The sequence below is a fragment of the Phalacrocorax carbo genome, chromosome 15, assembly GCF_963921805.1.
Source record: "Phalacrocorax carbo chromosome 15, bPhaCar2.1, whole genome shotgun sequence".
NCBI classification, from domain to species: domain Eukaryota; kingdom Metazoa; phylum Chordata; class Aves; order Suliformes; family Phalacrocoracidae; genus Phalacrocorax; species Phalacrocorax carbo.
Window position 1 is genome coordinate 12,851,184 of NC_087527.1, and position 20,240 is coordinate 12,871,423.

General features: G+C 39.7%; 1 protein-coding gene and 1 long non-coding RNA gene across 13 annotated transcripts in view; both read right to left on the reverse strand.

Moving 5' to 3' along the window:
- The window catches only part of LOC135315828 (uncharacterized), a 35,133-nt gene extending 23,784 nt beyond the window's left edge, over positions 1–11,349 (reverse strand). Inside the window, exons 1-2 of the long non-coding RNA XR_010375314.1 lie at positions 11,299–11,349; positions 10,871–11,011 (exon numbers count right to left, since the gene is read on the reverse strand). This is a non-coding gene — a long non-coding RNA (uncharacterized LOC135315828). The remainder of the gene's footprint in view (positions 1–10,870; positions 11,012–11,298) is intronic.
- Positions 1–17,734, reverse strand: part of RIMBP2 (RIMS binding protein 2) — a 158,582-nt gene extending 140,848 nt beyond the window's left edge. For 7 of the 12 annotated variants that reach the window (XR_010375313.1, XM_064466415.1, XM_064466413.1 and 4 more), the window contains exons 1-3: positions 17,645–17,733; positions 15,025–15,249; positions 14,180–14,314 (exon numbers count right to left, since the gene is read on the reverse strand). Coding sequence is in view for 9 of the 12 variants with exons in the window: in XM_064466415.1 (XP_064322485.1) it covers positions 14,180–14,314; positions 15,025–15,177 (288 nt within the window). In the remaining 3 variants the exon portion in view is untranslated. Of the gene's footprint in view, positions 1–14,179; positions 14,315–15,024; positions 15,250–17,644 lie in introns of all 12 variants that reach the window. The other 5 variants (XM_064466419.1, XM_064466418.1, XM_064466420.1 and 2 more) reach the window with 2 other exon arrangements.
- Between the last annotated feature and the right edge of the window lie 2,506 nt (positions 17,735–20,240).

A 20,240-nucleotide genomic window follows, 5' to 3' on the forward strand; every position in this document is an offset into this window, starting at 1 on the left:
TCTTCATGGTTGGCTTACATTTGGCATAAATTGGCATAAACCCTGAGCAGGTATTCTTGTGACAGTATAAATATTAATCCAACATATTTGACCCCACAGGAATAACAATTTGCAATAAGAATCAGGAACACCCTAAAAATTTGGGAAAACCCTAAAAATGAGCAGCAGAGCTATTCACAATACAGCAAATATTATGGCAGTGAGAGATTAGGAGAAACCTAGGGCTTCTAGAGCAGACATTACTTTTAGTTAGGAACTCTGCGTTTTAAAATATTCAGTCACCTTCACTGAGAAAAATACCACAGGCACCATGTAAATATTGCAAAAGTAAAAGGGTTTTTCTTACATGAATAGCATTCAGGTAGCACTTTGAAGAAAGGGTTCATTGAGAATTACTGAATTCAGACAGCGAACAAGTCCATGAAGCACTTAGATAAGGTAAACACAGAAGCTAGGTTAAACCCCAGACAGACAGATGCTACTGACAAATTACTGACAGCTTTAGAATATTTTTGTACACTTCTATCATCTTCACAATCTTTTGGTGTTTGAATTGGAGCGCTAAGCTCTAAGTACATGCTTAACTTTAAAAATTGTAAGAGGCAGAATTAGTGATGAAATTTGACTGTTACCTGGTTGTTTTGTCACTATTAGACTACAAAGAATATGCTCTTTTGGTGTTCTTTCGTAACATAAGCTGCCCAAATTCCTGGTTTATTCATATGGCCCTTTCTTTTTGCTTGTTCCAGTTCCAGTTCCTCTTTCCTGAACGTAAACCCTACACTGACACAAAAAGGTAGAGCTTTAAATATATTTTAAGTATTTCACAGTATATGTAAATTGTTTCAGTTATTCATGGTGGAAATAATATGGCTTGTTTTTTACATTTCTCTCCTTCACTTTCGAATGTGGATAGTAATTTTAAGAGATGTGCAACACAGAGTAGGATGTTGTGATAATTCCCCTGAAGTATTTACTTGATGTTTGTATTATTTATGTAATAGTAGTCTATTATCAATTCAATAATGGTGGATAGTGATAGTTAAATGTTCCTGTGGGACTTCACAGGCCTTCTTCCATAAAGCAGGTTTGATGGGACTATAAAAATCCAGATGAATTTTTTCCCATGCACACTTGTACTGGATTACAGCAGTGGGATTCAGGCACATGAGAGAAGATTTACCACCTATCTGGAAAAGATATACTGCACCGACCCATTATGAAAGAAAACCTTTTCAGCCCTGAAGTTATTCCAATAAATTAAGAAATTCTGATAATAGGAACAACACGGACCTTTAAAAGCACTGCTGCTTACAGGCATGCATTATTTTTCCTAGTTAATGCCAGCGATTATACTTCTAATGAATGTTGCAGATAATAAAAACAAATTACATAGTGTACATGCCTCAAATATGTATTTTTCTAAGAGTCATGATTGCTATGAAAATTCTGTCCTCTTGGCAATTATTACACACCACAAAGAAAAGATCATTTTTATCCTCAAGGCAGATCTGCTGTCAAGGGCAGTCCTGTTTTGCTCACTTGTGAATGTTACTTTTGAAGGGGCTGTAGTCCACAAATGATAAGCTTACAGAAAGCTATATTGTAGTATATTACTGAGGACAAAGACAGGACCAGCGACAAGGAATTAAGGAGGATACAGTCATTCAGCAGTATTTAATAAAGAGCATTTCTGAACTCAACATTAAATCAGCCAAGCTATCACATATATGGAATGATTGTGATATATAAGTCTGGACAGGCACCGGGAGAACCTCTTCGTATATATGGAAAATAAATGGATGTTACCTTATAGTTCTGTAGGTTTATCATCAAGATTTCTTATTTACCTCACTTTCTTCATTTTCCACTCTGCCTTCTCTCTGTGGTTTTTTTTTTTTTAAAGCCTCTCCACTTCTTCCTTCCCCACTCAATTGCCTGGGAAATCCTACAGCACCTGATCTAACTTCCACAAAGCACTAGTACACAGAGCTACAAGGCAGCAAACAAAGCTGGTTCAAACCCAAAAAGAATACTAGAACAAGTGAATGCTTTGCTCCAGGCACCTTTCCTTGTATACAAAATACCCCTCTCCTTTGCAGAATAAAATGCATATATTATTAACAATTTTTCCTATGGGGTTGCATGACATTTTGTCTTTCAAAGAGTAATTTCTCGTAGGTGAGGAGACTAAAAATTAACCATGGCATTATAACCTCTCCAGAACCACAAATCCACTACCTCCAGCTCCTGAAAGAAAGCATATCGAAAAATTAATCTCTGATTTTGGTTTTCCCTTATTGTGGCTAAATAATTTCTCACATTTTTTAAAAAAATCCACAAAGACTGTTCAAACAATAATGTATGTCAGGATTCTTTTGTAAAAGTCATTCTTTGGGACCGTAAGGAAAAGGGATAGAAACAGCCATACTAGATCAGATCCCAGACCCATGCAGTCCAGGCAAATCTGGGTATCAGATACTTCAGAATAAGGCACAAGAAAACCACAGTAAATTCCTGTAGTATAATCTCTCGTCTGCTATGGGGCCTGCAATAATTTATGAGAAATACTAACAAAACACCAATGCACACAGGGCTTAACATCCCCTCCAATTCAGCTGCAGTCCAGTTCCATCTGCACGTTACAGTGTATAACTCAGTCATGTTAGGGAAAATTTCCTGTTACTTAGTTACAGGGAATAAGAGCTGAGAAAATATCATTCTCAGTAGCAGCACAGTCTCTTAAATCCTATTAAATAAAATTATATTAAAAATCAACAGAATTGTTTATCTAAATGCACTGGTAACTTTTTACCTTAGAGACCAAATCTTAGTTACACAAACCAGAATTCAGGGAGAGAGGGGAAAGAAGACCCACCAGAAGGTGGCTAAAAGGAGGGGGAAGGAGAAGGAGGCTTCTCCTTTGTCCTCCCACAAATGCTGTGTCACTCTGCTGTGCCCAACCGTATATTTGGACTGACAGCTCTTTGAGAAGTGTTCAGTGCCTCGTTTAATGAGGCTGATACTCAGGACCTGTCTGGCAGCTTTTCCTGCAGATCAGAAATAGGAAAAGCTTCAGTTGTTCAGTGTCACTTTTAGTGTCACGCACTTGTTGCATCAAGGTTGACAGTTATGTTTAAAGAAACATGGGTATTTCTTTATTTACAGTACACAGATATTACGTTTATAGTAATGTTCAATGCTCTGTGCTCAGAGCAGTTTTTCACAAAGAATCAGTAAACAGACCTGAGCCCTGCAGGCACAAGTGTGTTGCACCGCTAGTGTCAGCAGTACAATGACCTCATTCACTATTAGATTCTTGTAGCTCTTATCATCATAGACAGCTTTTCTTCCTGTCTTGTTCTGTTCTCTAAAGTGTTCTGTCTTATTTTAAGAAGTTTTCCATGATCCATATATCAAGAAAAAATTATGTACTTACAAAACTTCTGTCATTAGATCATAGAAATATCAGCAGTGTGGAGCTCCTTATACTTCATTTCCTTTTAAAACTATACTGAAATTAAACAGAAAATTTTGCAAAAGGAAGGATAGCAAGGTTGCAAGCTAAGCATAAGGTTTACGGTTTGTAATGACTACCTATCAATATCAAAGCTGGCAAAACTCATTTGCATCTAACAGTGGGGATCAATATCTACAAAAAAAGTCAATGAGTACAGTTGCTTTTCTCTGGCTGCATGACTTAGCATTTTGGAACTTTAAAAAAAGGCGTGACCTACGACCATGGTAGGAAATAAGCAAGTCCATTTGAGCCATCAGAGCTATCACAATTGGTATGACGTGACTTCCAAATCCCCTCTCCCTTATCAACAGGTTTTATACAGGATGTTACTCTAAAGTTTGTAAAATCCATATCTGCGTTTCCCCCCTGGTAGGAATCCTCAAGAAACGACCACCACAGCTGCTGCTCCCTAGCGCTCCTCGCTGGCAAGGTACCACAGGGCACAGACAGTTCAGATAAGACAGACATTGGATTATTGCTGATAGTGCAAGAAAATATCTTCTGTTTTATGTCTTCATGTTTCATACCTTCATTTTTTCAGGTCAGCCACTTACTGCATCCTGAAACAATTCAGGATGGAGCTTGCCAGGGTGACAGCTCTCTTCTTGCTCTATGACTGTAAAGCACGTTAACCGGAAGACGTCCAGATCCTGAACAGCTCATCTGTGCACGTTGTTAACAGAAACAAATGCCTTAATGACAGTTTCCTTTAAAACACAAAAGCATTAGCTGTACCCATCTGCCCTACCACGCAAACACAAAACTACTTTACAGTTGCTTCTCTGTTCTGATCCTAGTTCATCCAGCAGCCAACAACCATGGTAACACAGCAGCGTTAACTGTACCCACTAACCTTAAAATAAGGCAAAGGTACCACATCATAGGGAATGCATGGTACATACCTTTGTACACATGATTTAAGACTATTGAGCGACAGAGACCCCTTCCAGCAATGAAACATTTGTAGTTTCAGTACACCCAGTATGTAGGCAGGCAGCCATGAGGACAAGAGACAAACTGGCTATAGCCACCATGATTTATGACAGTAGTAATTTTGGGAAAAAATTAATACCCTTGCACACTCTTTATTATAAGTAGCACACAAGCAAAGGGTCAGTTAAATTAAAGTGAAACAAAAGAAAGCCTGTTTTTAGAAGATCAGTACTTCCCCCTCCTCCCTTCTTATACAACATTTAATTAGGAGAAGCAAAACGATGGATAACATGTTGGACAGGGCTCTGCAAACAATATCCATAGATTTGCATTGATGCTGCTGAATGAGCTTGGGCAAATAAACCTGAAGCACACTGGAAATTGCTTATGTGCAAAATGGACAGAATGATATCAAGCATCATTCTCAAGCACTTTGTAAAGAGCTTTTACTGAAAATTGCTATTACAAAGTAAGGGCTACTTTAGAACAAAATGTAGTTTCACACAATCATAGATTTCAATAAGAAATTATAAACTTGAAAATCTGACTCCATTAAAAAGAAAAGCAAACCCAACAAACACCCAAAATTTCATCTGGTTTTTCCTAGTTTCTAACTGCAACTTTTGCTGCAAGTCTACAGCAGCTCATTGCCACTGAACCTTCCCAGCAGGTAAAGAAACAGAGGAAGAAAGATCTGTGATTTCCTCAAGAACATGCAGCACGTCAAGCGTCAGAGTCACAAACGAGACCCAGCCTCCAAGGCCCATATCCTGGCCAGGAAACCAAAACGAGACTTAGTTTCTTCAGGGCACAGAGCTGGCCCATCAATAATGGACTGCTTGAGCTGCATTGGACAGTGTATAAATATGTTTTAGGCAGCAAAAATGCGAAACTGTACGTGAAGTAGGACCAAAAGATGGTGCTGCTTCAGAAAAAGCGAGAGGAGCTATTATTCTATGAGTGGGTACATTGCTGTCACTTATAAAAGCACTCCTTTTGCAGAACAGCAACCTAATGAATTACCGTGCATTAATAATTGATCGTCCCTACGTAGCATTTTTTTAAACCTCTGTATCGATTTATGTTTTCATTTTGCATAATGCACCAGAGCCCAATTAAGATCCGTAGGAGGTGAAGGGGTGGGGGGACAGACTGAGAGGTTTTCTATGTTTGTTCTGTACTCTGGTCACTTTGAAACTAAAATGAACAAACCTATCAGGAAAACAGAAGGGATCCTAGCATACTGCATTTGATATTCATTTGATCATTACCTGGCATGTCAGAATGTTTAAATCTAACCCCTCCCCTCTTCTACCCTGCAGGAAAGGCAGACAGCGCAGACTGCAAAGCATTTCAGGAAAATAAGACAATTGGCCTGACAACCGAGGGCACAAATCTTGTGCCAGAACAAACCATCCACAAGATTTCTACAGTCATTGTACATTAAAAACCTGATCAGACTGTTGGCTTCAGACAGAGCCTTATGTCAGGCCCAGTATGACACAAGCACATTTTCCCAAACTACTTAAAGGTTATGTAATAGAGATCTGCAGAGCATTAGCAGTCACATGACATGTCCCACTAAGATTTCAAACTGCCACCTACAAAATTTAATTAGCAAGCAGTAAACAAGAGAGAAAGGAAGAAATACGCTCCTGGAACTGACAGAGAATATTCTTAATGTTCTAAACTGTATGCAGAATTGGAGGCAGGGATGTGGGGAGAACAGAAACGAGGATTTAACAAATAGGAGAAACTGTGACCATCACAGGAGGAGGAAAGTGCAGTAAACAGGGCACAGATTCAGCCATGTATTGCTTGTTATAGCGACAACTGTGAGCTTCACCCAGCTGAATTCTAAGCACCATCAACTCTACCCACCTTCAGTAAGAGTTTAGCCCATTAGCACACTCCCAGGAATACTGTGCTGAACTCTCCCTCCTGGTGTAAACTAGTACAGACCTATAGAAGTCCCTGCTGGTTAATAGCAGAGAACATTTTTAAGCGAGATGGACACTGCACTTACTACAGATGCACTTTCCACATCAGTGAAAAGGCACCATGATATTCCATACAGAAGTAATAAGTAACATTTTATAACTGTGTAAAAAGGAGGTACAGGAATATTGAGCAGGAGCTGAAATGATGAAGCCACAGAATAAATTCCTGATTCTGGAGGAATTTAGTCTCAATTTAGGATTTTTCTAAGCCAAGCCTAAACAAATTAACCTGGCTCAAAAAGGGCTTATTTTTCTTCCAAAACTGGCAAAAGGGTCTCTTATTGTCATTTTTTCCCCCACACATTCAGTGTAAAAATTTAATTGAAGCTGTCTGTAAAAATTATTTATGCTCCTCAGCGCAAAAAAAAAAAAAAAAAAAGAAAAAGAATGTCAGTAATCAGTCCCAGTGGAGGTGGAGCATGGATGGAAAGCACGGATATTCTCACTGTCCATCAGCCCACTGTGCTCAGATCAGGCCTCGAGGAAGGTATCGCACTGGAGAGCTTTGCTACAGGATGATCTTTAAAGAAAAAATGGAAGTTAGTTTCTAATTGTCATTAGATGAGAACAGAGAAGAGAGACTGCACCATACTATTACATTCACAATGCCTTCTTCTGGATTCTTCACGGTAATATCGCGCACCACTGCTGCTTGCTAATCAGCATCAAACATTCGGCATAGTAATACTTATTGCCTTAGAAACCAAGTGTTATACTGTTTGTAACACAAAAGATATAAAACTTTATGGTCATTAAAAAAAACCAACAACAATCAGACCTACAGTCCCACTTCCTCTGTCCTGACTTCTGCACTGTAAATGTTTCTGCCAAACCACTGCCACCATCAGGGAAACTAGGCTTTTCACTCCAAACTGAACATACCCATGAGCACAACAGAAAGAGTAGCAAAACAAATGTTATTCCAAAAAGCTTAGAATCAATTCGGGTTCTTCTGGCACTTGGAAATATTTTTCTATAGATCAACATACAATGCAGACTGTCAAGTGATTTTGTAAGCAGCATCTGGAAGCCTCCATTGGGATTTAGCATTCCGATGGAGCAAACAGTCTTTGGTCCGAAGATCTCATTCTCTAAGCAGATAAAATAGGTAGAACATAGCAGAAAGGGTTCACTATTATTCCCATTTACAAAAAGAGGACAGAGCCCAAGAGATACTAAGTGCTTTGCCCAGGGCTATTCACAGAATCTGTGGCAGAGCTGGAAGTCACACTCCGATTTCCTTATCAAGTGCCGTGTCACAAGCACAAGCCAAAGCATTGGGCCACAAGCCTATAAGCCACTCTGATTTCCTCACCAAAATGCCAACCACAGGTGGCTTTACAGTCGTACTTTACAGAACGAACTTGAGTCCCACATGTTATTTAGCAGGATGGTTACGGTTAGCAAAGAAACCCTCAATGACCACACTCAAACTTCGGTGTCACCCAGCGGCTCCAGAAGGTCATTCAGGCCTCTCCCAGGGTAACATCAGCACCACCATTTCCCAAGAGCCCACTCTGTGCAAATAACCCTGACAAAAGCCCTCTTTTCCCTGGCAAACAGAAACTGGTTTCGTGACACCTTGCTTTGAAGAAGCTGCATTTTTCCAGCACAGTGGTTACGTTGCAATTCTATTTTTAATCATGATATTGCTATATATTTTTCAATTCTAACGGCAATAAGTAAATGCTACTGTCAGCACTGCTTCATGACAATTCTCATCTGTGATGGACAGTCAGCTTAGAACATCAACAGTCAGCTACTCTGACATATTTTGTAGTAGCAACAAGGGTCTATAACAATTTCAGTTAAATGAAAAACATCCTTGACTCTCAAACCATACTTCATTCAGCATAAATATTGAAAGGACAGCACAGTGATGCATGACCAACTACTTCCTTCTTTCAGAATAAAGTCAGCATGATTTTGAGCATTTAATCCTGATGTGCAGTGGGGCATTTGACACACATAAAGGAAAACTCCTTATACCAGAGGATACTAATTATCAAGTGATCTCAGGCATCTTATTTCTACTTCTGGCAATCCAGAAAGGCTCAGACTTTTGTAATAAGATATTACAAGAATGAACACTGTTGTGCTTATACGTTCATTTAATACTCAGTATTACATACCTATCTGAACTACGAGTATGCACATCTAACACATCTAAAATAGAATGAGTTGACATTCAAAGAGATACATATTTTGTATATACGCAGAAGTACATACCCAGCTTGTATCAGTACAAGATTGGCCACATACAGAGATGCTGAAGATTTCTGAGCTTGTAACTGTCGGTTAACTGAAGTAACATGGATCAGCTATTCAGATCATTTTCATGCAGAAATCTGTGGCACTGCACTGTCCCATATTTTGTTCCATCTCACTTTTCCTATTCCTAAAATCCATGTGCCATTTTAAAGCTGTAATTTTCGTTATAATTCTAGAAAATTCAACACATTAAATTTCTCAAAAAGGTGTTCCAGGAACACCCCAATATAGAGAGTTGTATGTAATAATACTGCACCTCTGTTCACTGCCTCTAGTACAGAGTCATGCTGTATGTAAGCAGGCTGGACCCCATTCAGATATATAGCTACGAAAAATCAGGGTTGCTCTCTAGTCTGCAGGCAGCATGAGCACTTCACTAGTTTAATTTAGAGTAGGTCTTTTTCCTATTAAAAAGCAAGTAGTATGCACAAAGCCACTGTTCAGGACCACCAGATCTCTTTAACAAAAATAATAGTCACCTAAAAAAGATCTAACACCCGCCTTTAAGGTACCAGAAGTAATGCATATGTATTTCAAAGGATGTCTACAGTGGTGAAACCTGGCTGACATCTGTAAGATTTGATCTGAATTGCCTTCCTCATTTGTCAGCTGGGCAGACTTGAAAGCCCTCCTCTAATAAAAATGTAACACCTCCTGATCAAAACAGCTGAAATACAAAGTGACTACAGTAACTTTCATATGAGTTCACATATACTGCTACTTTTTATTGTATTGATTTTATGGAGATGCTTTAATTTCCACTGTACCGCTTGGTCTGTGTTTTAATATTTCGTGCTGTTTTCTTAAGGAAGCTCTTCTATCTTGCTAAGCAATAGTCCTTACTTGTATTTTGATAATGGCAATCACAGTATTCTTTCCCTGTCTCAGCATACTTGGTGCATTTCTTAACGTTAAGATCAATGGCTTTGATTTTAGGTATTTCTTCAAAATATATCCAGTCACTTAAGGAGCAGACTCTGTATTTACTAGGTGCAGTGACAAAGCTCGTTAATAAGTTATTCTGCTGAGTTATTTTATATATGAACTCTGCATCTCTACCTGCACCGGACAAAAAAGCCCAGTCAGTGCTTTACCACTAAAATAACAAACAGCAGTAGCTTAAAAAGAAAAACCAAAGCCTTCGAATGCACTTAGATTTTCCTCAGTTAAAATTGTACCCAGACCATGTCCAACAGTAATGTCGACCATCAAATCACTCTTGGAAAGGCAAACCTTCTCTGCCCAACGTTACAGGCAATAGCCAATTTTGAAAAAAGGTTAAGAAAAACCCCTGCAGTACCCCCTGTAATACTGAGCACAGCATACTGGTACGTGCTAACTAATTAACTGATATTTATATGCATATGCTCTAATCAAATGTTATTATTCTGTTCTACATACTCATATACATAACATACTTCCCACAAATACTGCTATGTATAGTGTGTCCATGTATATATATAGCTGCAGAAGATCTCTCCCTTCTACCAAAAAAGGACAAGATCTTTATTTGCAATTGGTCTAATTTAGCATTAGATGCCAGACAAACACCACATGTAATTTCATTAGCAATATCTGTATGGAAGAGCAGTCACATTGATGACTTTGCCGTGACATGACAATACACATCTGCAGAGCAAACAGATACTGTGCGTATGCACCGGGCTTGGGGGCTTGGGGGAGGGCAGGGGGGAGCTGCTGGCCAGTATAATCACTAACTTTGCCCACAGACACTGACACAGAGAAGAAACATGGCACCACCAAACCTGTCAATACAGTATTTATTTCACTGGAAACCTTAAAAGTGACTGGAAAATGACATCAGATTAAACATCAATAGAAGGGAGGATGGAATAATCTAGCAAGAGTTTAATCCCTTTACCTATTGCCCGTGCACAACACTAACACATTTTATTATTCTAAGCAGCACCTGGAAGAAAAGATCCAGTGAAGGGCATCATCAAATTGCAGCAGAATAATAAACTTTGTCTGCCTCCGGTAAGAGTTACTGCTGCATTACTGCTAACTAAAAAGAGGATTCTCCCCACACACACACCTACAAATCTTCAGCCATCCCACCTTCATTTGGCCCATAAAGCATTTAACAGAAATAGCTATTTTTAGAAAGGGTGAAATCTCAGCGTACCTTCAAATCAAGTGCTTCCGATGTTCAGCAAGATCATTGCCGAGAGAGAACTGCAGTCTACTGTGTCAAATTACAACCTTGTAGAGGAAGGCGGCAGCGTCGGCGGCAGCAGCATTGGTGTGTTTGCACTGCTAGTTCAGGCTAGAAATGATTCATTAGTTGTCTGCAGGGAGGCAGGGTGAAAGAGAGCAAGCATCATCGGCCATGCAGCAGCTGCCAGAGCCTATGAAACAGCAGTGCTTGCACACACATACGCACACAAAGATGGCTTTCCCTATTTGCCAGTTTCTCTTTCACATAGTATTAACCCCGACACAGCAGCAGGGAGCACGGACAGGAGCTGACAGGCAGCAAGTGGGATCGCGGCAAGGGTGTGTTTCAGTGAGGGGGGGCGGGGGGGAGGCGGGTGTTGGGAGATTTTATTTTACCTCCAAGTAATGCTATCACAGGATCTTCTCAGTAGGTCATCTGTGGCCTACTGGCACGAACCAATGAACTGTAAATGTGAGCTGCAATTTTTTTTCACTCCCAAGCCTGCCCAATGGAAGGCTTAGAAACTCAAATGCAGAAGGGTATTAAGACAGATTACCTGGAGCATCCTAACCATTCTGTCTTTCCTCTTCTCAAGAAAACCATAATCGATATATTCACACAAAACTTCTAAGTATGCAGCAACCATCTCCCCAGCAACTAGAGGGAGACACTGCAAGAGGGTACAGGGAAAGATTTTAAATAAATCATTCTTTAAAAATCTAGCTTTAATCTTTCTGTCCCCCCCTTTTTTCTAATTTTTTCTTTTTTTCCCCCCAGCAGAGATGAGCTGACTCACAGCATTTGACCACTCAGGAATGCATTCACTGTAACGTAACTCAATTTTCAAGACTGATGAAGGTTAAATTATCAAGAAAACATATGAAATTGTGTTGAGTGGAACTTCTATATTTTCCTTGTAGTTTTAAACAGGGGAAGGAAATATTGTACTCTCAAGGCACTATTTCATTGAATTCTGTTAAAGTATCAGCAGAAATACATCTCTCTGTTTAATAATGTCTCCTCTTTATCCCAAAAATTAAGTGTCCATGCAACTGAAACAGGCTGTAATAATTTATAGTTCCTTTTCAAATGTCAGTTTTCCCCCCACAGTTCTACTAACAGGCATAATGAGGAAGAGGAGGAAATTTTTCAGAGAAGTTTGGCATTAGCAAAAAGAGCCAGATTTCCCCCAAAGCCCAATACTTCCGTATGAAGTTGAAATGCATGGAGAGTACCCTGATCTCCAGGCACCGTCAGCATCAGAGGCTTCGCTGGAAGGTATTAAGAGCCACAGAAGAGGAACTCCTCAGGTGATTTCTTGTTTTGTCCTATCTGGACTTCCAGTCCACGCTAAATTTGAACCTGATGATGTTTACTAACCAGCTAAGGAATCCTTCCAAAATGCCATTGCCTATATTTCTGGATATTCCAGTTCCCAAGCATCGACCCATTTGAGCACCTTATTAAGACTGTTACCCTCAAAAGCTTCCAGCAACATTGAGTACCACCGCTCTGACTTGGATGAAAAGCATTCCTCTTCAGAGGTTTAGAATTAAAGTATGGTTCAGAGTATCACAGTATGATCTTCAAAGTAACTGATGGCTTCTGAAAAATCTGTACCTCATTATTCAAGTGAAACGGCTAAAAATCTGATTCTTAGTGCTGTGATATTGGGGGGGGGGGGGGGGGGGGAAGAGGAAAATGTGGACAATGTGTGCTTTGTTCCCTGAAGGTCTACCTTGGCACATTCTAGAAAGACTAGAAGTTTCTGAATGGAAAGTCCAACACCTAAAAAAGAGGTATCCAAGACCACTTTTTTGTGCAAATCTCAGCCCCAAATGACCTTCCCTGAGATTACTCACAACTGTAGTGGGAACAAGAAAACTCTGGTATTTTCAGAGAGAAAAACTGTTCCTACTCAGGATCATATGTTCCTTCCCAGATTAGATTATGACTTTGATCATCAGGCAAGTGCAGTCTTATTTTTATAACAAGTTTGTGGCATAACTTGTTTTCTTTTTTTAACAAAAATAAGTCTTCTTTTGGCAAGTTAGATATTTTTTCCCCCAGTTGAGCTACATACAAACATTCCTTCTGAGTATGAGTGTATCAGCACTTATCATACTGTGCCTCAGCAACGAATACAGATCTGCAGCATATGACACGAAGCGATACCAGAAGATTCCAGGTGACACAGTTTGGAAATTCGTCTTGCCTAGGCTGGAGACTAGAGGAACATACCTATTGCTTCATGTGCACTTGCACAAACAAAACCAAAATTTGCTAAGCTAACTTGGTACTTGAAAATAAGTCAGATCATGGTAAAATGGCATTGTTAGTGCGTTACACTGAACCAAACCTAGTTGTCTCATTCCTTTTCATAGGTGGATTTAAAACAAGTATATCTGTGCATGTGTGTATGTGGTTGTATATATAAAATATGTGATTTATAATTTTTCTGGACATCTTTTCTTAAAAATATGAAATATTGTATGAATAAATTAAATTAAGTCGCTCTGAAAATAAAATAGCAAATAATTTTTTAAACTATCAGCCCAGATTTAGTGCTATGAAGATTTGAAAACATATTCTTTATCTCAAGTAAACATTTAGAAACTTGAGTCATCAAAAATTGACATATTCAACTTGCTATGCCACAGGAGATGAGAAGTCATATTCTACAGGAACTGTAAGATGTTAGGACATTGCTAACATGAACAGTTTATTGTTAATTTGGTATTTTATATGGCCAAATATCAGCATCAGGTATGATATAGCTTGATAGCAATTTTTGCCCGTTCAAGGCTGGATGTAGCTATGCTGACAACGGGCTGCTGGTAACTAGGAATGCATCTAGGAATGCTGCTGGGAGAAGAAAGGGAATTACAGTTCTATATGCCAGGCCAAGAAATCCCCCCAGAATAACAATCCCAATATAATGATCCTACCTTCTTATAGAGAGTTTTCTTTAGAAAAAGAGATAAAAAAAAGACATCTTTCCATATATGATAGGGCTCTATGAAATGCCATTTTAACTATGTAACCTTTCACAATCCATAATGAATTTCATGTTCTTTCTGGTCTTTCTGGATTACTTGAAACAATTATTTAAAATACATCCTAAAAGGTGAATCTTTCTCTTAATACCCTAGGTATGAAAAATAAATCTTGCAGTGCATTGTTTCAATAAAACAAGCCAAAATGACGGTAAACCCTTCCCTTCCTAATTCCACTTTGCACAGTGAGGTAGACTGAAAAAATAATAAAGGAGCTCACCTTGCCAGCTGCCAAAACACACACGGGGCCTCCTGCGGAGATAAAGGAGAGCTGTCTCTGCAGCCACAACAGCTCTTTCTGAGATTGTTTCAGTAACTCCTCCGTGTCGCCTGGCTTCTGCCCCATCAGCCCTTCCTGCATGACAGGAAATTTTCAACTTCTGTTTTCTCAAATATATGGTGATAGTAACATATGATTTGTCATAGCTGAATTTGTAGCTAAACAAGAACATCTGTTATAGCCACGTACCTATGTTTATGTATGTGACTTTTTATGCTTAATTTAATAATTCTCTGCCACCTAAAAAGCAAGATGTCTCTTCATAGCATCAGCAGCACAACATCCTACGCTTTGAGTACCCTAATACTTCATGCTTAGTAAACTTCCTCTGGGTATTAATCAAGCCAGGTTAGGTTGAGGTAGAAAACAACAAGGGCAATTGCAGCCTTCAGAAACTGGAAGAAGTTCCTCTTATATGATATGTTGCTGCAACAAAGGGCTCAGAGATGCTGGTGATAGGGCACAAATTTAGTAGAAGACAATGCTGACAAGAGTTTGATGCTAGCAACTAAAAAGTATAGGAATGCCACTCAGTAATCCAAAGTACAAGTTTATATCCCTAGTGAAAGTCTTAACTTGAAACTAAACCAGAAGTATTGTGAATTCAGACCCAAACTCTCTTCTAGACATGATAATTTACAAAATATTTGATATCAATAAGCTGTTTGATAAAAACTGAGCAGAAAACCATTTTTTTTCTACTTGGTTTTAACACTTTATAAACTATTTTCAGTGTGTTTACCAGCACAGTTAGATATTAAGAACAGAACTGGATTTTTACCTACCCTCAGGCATCCTAGCTGATTTTTGAGTTCTTTGCACTCCATTTGTAGAAGTTGGATCTCCAGATCTTTTATACTTTTGGATTGTTTGTTGATATTTTGCAGATGCTGGGCCTTAACATTGACAAAGTGCATTTTCTGCTTTAGAGGAAGCATTCTGGTTATTGTTTTTGTGATGACAGCAGTGTTATTGGATGACAATGTCAATGAAGTTGAAGGGTTGACATCCTGGTAAAGAGAAAATACATTTTTCATGTCATTTTTGCTAAAGCTGTGTCTGAGGGAAAGAGTATAATTCAAATTCTTTCAACAGTCATATCGTAAGTGCATTATTTGAAAATTTTCTTCTTCAGATGTTTCATTCAAACAGTAAGTGAGCAAGAGACAATCTTACTTGATCAATCACCGGTAAAGAGGTAGGGATAACACAAAGAAATGAAAAGCAGACAATTTTTTGTCATCTATTTCTTTTCTTCATTCAGTGGATGCCAGCCAGCCATGATCACTCTGGCTATATAGATATAGATGTATTTACCACTTGATGGCAACATAGTGCTGCCGCTCAGCCCCTACTTTTGGTCTTTCAGCATTGTATCACACAGCTGATTAGGTAGCTATCCTCGCTGCTGAACACGCACCTCACTTGGAAGCTGTGCTCCAGCTATGCCTGAGATGCTGCGTTCCAGAAGGCACTTGACCACACGGCAAGCCCTTCCCTGGGAGTCCGCTGCTATGCAGTCAAACATACTGTATGAGAGTGGTGGAAGAAACTGAAGCTCCCTTCTGAGACTAGGCAGTTCACAGCTCTACATATCCCGAGTCTTCTTGCTTTACACTGAGTAATTACCTTACTCCTTGACTTGTCCCAAAGGGCTCTCTTGTGCAGTGAGAGAGTACACCACTTCAGCAACAGTATGAGAACCTAGCCCAGACACGCAGCTTGATTTGGCAAGATAATACTCAGCAGCATGTAATAAATTTAGTTTTGATTAGGAGGGTCCATCTGTACTGTTAAACAGATATGAGGTGCTTCAGCATAAGAGCCGCACAGTCCTCCAGACATTCACAGAAGTTCTGCTGCTGAATACACAGCCATTTTGCTAAAACAAAAGGCATTCCTTGAAGTCAGCATGACTGTAACAGAAATTTCCCTTCACTGAATCTATTTCTTCTGGCTTTTCTTTTTTTATTTTTTTTTTTAACCAAAATAGTCTAGATCTCTCTCTAGATGGAAAATGCACAAAAAGTATTATTCTGTGTGGGAAATTAAGCTGTTTGGTACCCCCATCAGCTATACAGATCCCATTTTTTGTAACACTTAGCCAGTTTTCTCAAAATCCATTATCACTGGGTAAAACCTTTCAAAAAACATAATGTCTTCTATGTTAATTCTATGCACCCAATAATTAATATACAAAGGCAGACCCATTTAAAATTCTTTCATTTTACAATTAAGCTCAAACTAAGTCAGGAGACAAAAAAGCTAACTTCTTATGACATGCTTGCAGGAATACCACTTCCAGCCTGGTGTTGCCACTTCCAGCCAGTACCTCATTTGAACAGGTTACTAATTTTTCAAAAGTCTACATATAAGACGAGCTTGGTGTAGCTTTAACACAGAAATAGTGTAAGTATGAAAAATAGAGAGGTGCAAAGTCTGTATTTCAGGTCACTTAATGTCAACCTTGTAACCATAACTTTGCAAGACACACATCACTAATACAAACATACCTAACCTCGGTGAATTCCCAAGGAAAAAAGAAAAAAAAAGAATATTAATTTGTAATATACTGAACAAAAATCCATGAACTTGAGATTTGTTCAGCACGATCAAAATTTGATCAGAGATACCCCAATTTTAAAGTATCTCCCAACAGCTCTTGTACTTCAGGAAATAGAAGACTAATGTTAATAGAAGCATTGGGGACACCATATTTAAAAAAAGGAGAAAAAAGAAATTATAATTTCTCAAATATTAAACAACCTGAAAGATAAGTTATACGTATTTCATAACAATATGAATGCATCCCCAAGAGAGTCATATCAGCAGTTACTCATTTTAACAGCAGCCTGAAACACTGCTATAGCTGTCAAATTATACATTTTTGGTTGTATTGTTCAAACATTTATATTAATTCTTTCTACTGCAGTGTGATGTGTTTGCCTTGGCTGGCTGCCAGGTGCCCACCCAGCCACTCTTTTGCTCTCCCTCCTCAGCAGGTCGGGGGGAGAAAATGAGACGAGAGAGCTCGTGGGTTGAGGTAAGACAGGGAAATCACTCACCATTTACCATCACAAGCAACATGGCCTTGACTTGGGGAAAATTAATTTCATTTATTGCCAATTAAAATAGGTTTGGGTGGTAAGAAACAAAGACAAAAATTAAAACAACACCTTCTCCCCCTGCCTTTTTCAGGCTCAACTACAAGCCTTCATTCCCAACTGCTCATCTATCCCTTCAGGAAAAATCTGCTCTGGCACAGGCCGCAGGGCAGGTGTCTGCTCCCCCACGGTCTCTCCCTCATGGCTGCAGGGGAACCCCCGCCCCGGCGCCCGCAGCACCCCCTCGCCCTCGCCCTGCTCTGACCTGGGTGCTGGCAGGGCTGTTTCTCACACTTTTTACCTCACTCCACGCAACGTTTCGCCCTTTCCTAAACGCGCTTTCCCCGAGGTGCCACCAGCCTGGCCGAGGGGCTCAGCCGTGCCCTGCGGTGGGGCCATTGGAACCGGCCGGAACCGGCTGTGTCCGGCGCGGGGCGGCCCCGGCCTCTCCTCACAGAGCCAGCCCCGCTGCGGGCGCCTGGGCCGGGGCGCCCAGTGCACACATTTAAAATATAGTCTGACAATTTAATCATCAGAGGATAACCTTTGCTGAAGTGGTCAGTGTTCCTCATCTCCTACATCAAAGTAGGTCCCCAGCACAGCAACCAGTCTCTCAGGGTGAGGGAGGCAGTATATAAGGTAAATGAGATACAGCTGTGTAAACTGCGTTAACTTCAACTGACTTCATTTTTTAAAGCCAAAAAGGCTCCAGATTTTGGATGATGAATACTTTACTGCCCCAAACTGTAACACTGGCAGATTCTTACAAATAGATCCTGACACTGACCTCAGGTGACTAAATCAGGTGCTACTCTCCAGCAAACGCAATTTCCATGCTCCAAAACAATTAATTTTGTCATGAACGAAGAGAGCTAGAAAAACTACATCAAACTGTGGTGTGTTATGTCTGCTAAATCTGCACATGAATATTTAACAGGCAAGTTTCTTCTATTAAGCATTAAACTGTTGAGTAAATGATACAGTAAGAAGTCCGAGAGTTGCCAAACACTTGTTTATTGATTTTTTTTAAAGCAATATTTATCACATTTGTATCTACTGAAAGGGGAAGCATTGAAAGCTCTGGAGACCAAATCCATTAGTAAATAGAAAAGATGACTCAGAGTAAACATCAGATAAAGTTCCCTATTACTAACGCACCCCACTGTCATTGGAAAAGTAGTTTCTCTGTAGATAAACAGGGTGCTCTTTCTTGATCACAAGGGCATCCTCAGGTTACCCTCACTGCTTCCTTCTTCTATGCAATCTCAGACTTTTGCTGGAATCATGACAAAAGGAATTTATCATCAGCATGTAATTTTTTTATCGGGGGATTACTTCAAATTGACCAACATTTTAAATTGGGTATCTAACAATGAAAGCAGTAAGTAACTGTAATTAGAGGAGTAAAAAAAAGAAAAAAAAATCGTAGTGGTCTAGTCCTGTAAGTGGTTAATATTCATAGCATAACTCCTGAAACTCCAAAGAGTTAAGTAATTTGTGCTGGACCATAAAACCAAAACATACATCTCAGGGCACTAAAACGTGAGATAAATCTCAGTGTGCCAGGTGCCGGGGAGGGTGCAGACGGTCGTTCCACCCGACATGTAGTCACTTCTCCTTCACGTCAGCGCCGTGACAGCTGTTTCAGCCATTTGGAAGATGGAAGGAAGATTTTAAAGCATGTAACACTCACCTTGCTCTTCTTAACATTTATTGAGCTACTCTTCTGTTTGCTTCTGCCCTCAGATCTGCAGCATGGAGACGCTTGTTTTGCTTTCTTGTTGCCCTTTTTGGACTGTGGAACAAAATTCATCAATAGCTCATTAAAATATATTACAAGACATCTAAAAATGTCTCACTGATTCTGTCGGTCTTCAATTTGTTCTTGTATGGTAGAGCGCAAGTTTCAAAGTATAGACTTGAGGCTCGGGAGGTCTAATGGAACAAATTAGATGTGGCATTCAGTCAACACCAGAGGACATCACATCTCTGGCAAAGCCCTGTGTCTGTGCAGTGCTTGGCATGGTGCGAAGTGTGCTAGTGCTACAGAACGGGAGACCAGATACCACTGCAATCCAAATAAGTAATATTATTAGGAGCAATTTATTCCTTGCGTGGCATTTTTTCTCTTTGTCAATCTCAGGAAGAATCTCATCTTGGGGTTAGGTGGAAGATGGGTAAAACAGCAGGGATGAAAGCAGCATGTAGTTAAATGGTAAATGGCACTGCTTCATCAGATTACTCAGTCAAGAAAGGGCACTTTCTGCTACATCCCTGGAATTAAGTGGGATAAAGAAGCGCACAAAGAGGGACCTTTGTTCCTTCTGCTGTTACCCAATACAGAATGACAAGGTACAGAATAAATATGCAGTATTATTTTAAATGTGCTAGAGATTTTAGTATTGATCCCTTTTTTAAATGTCAAGGTCTTGCTGAAATCACGTCAACTTTACAGTGTGCTACATTCACTGTAAGACAGACTTGTCTCCTAGAGCTTACAAACCTAAATGAACAGCATCAAGCAGCCAGGGAATTGGCCTCATACCATATTGCTTGGTTCAAGGTAGTTCGGTACGCTTTCTTTTAGGAAGGCTGGTCCCTCTTTCGCCTGCTCATGGATGTTTAAGGGACATTTCATAATGGAATCTCCTGTTGTCCCTCACTCTGTATGCTGTCAATAAGCACAGGCAAAGCAGCTGGTTTTTTTACTTTACGTAACATTTAATCTTGGATAATCAAGACTGCTCCCAGAGGGTAAACAAAGTGACTGAGATCTCTGTTTTTCCAAACACCACTACCCTTATTTTCATCCTTTCTCTGCTGATGGTGAGTCAGGCTGTCTCTGTTTGGCCAGCATGACTTGGCATCTTCTACCATCTGAGGTGTGAGTTGAACCT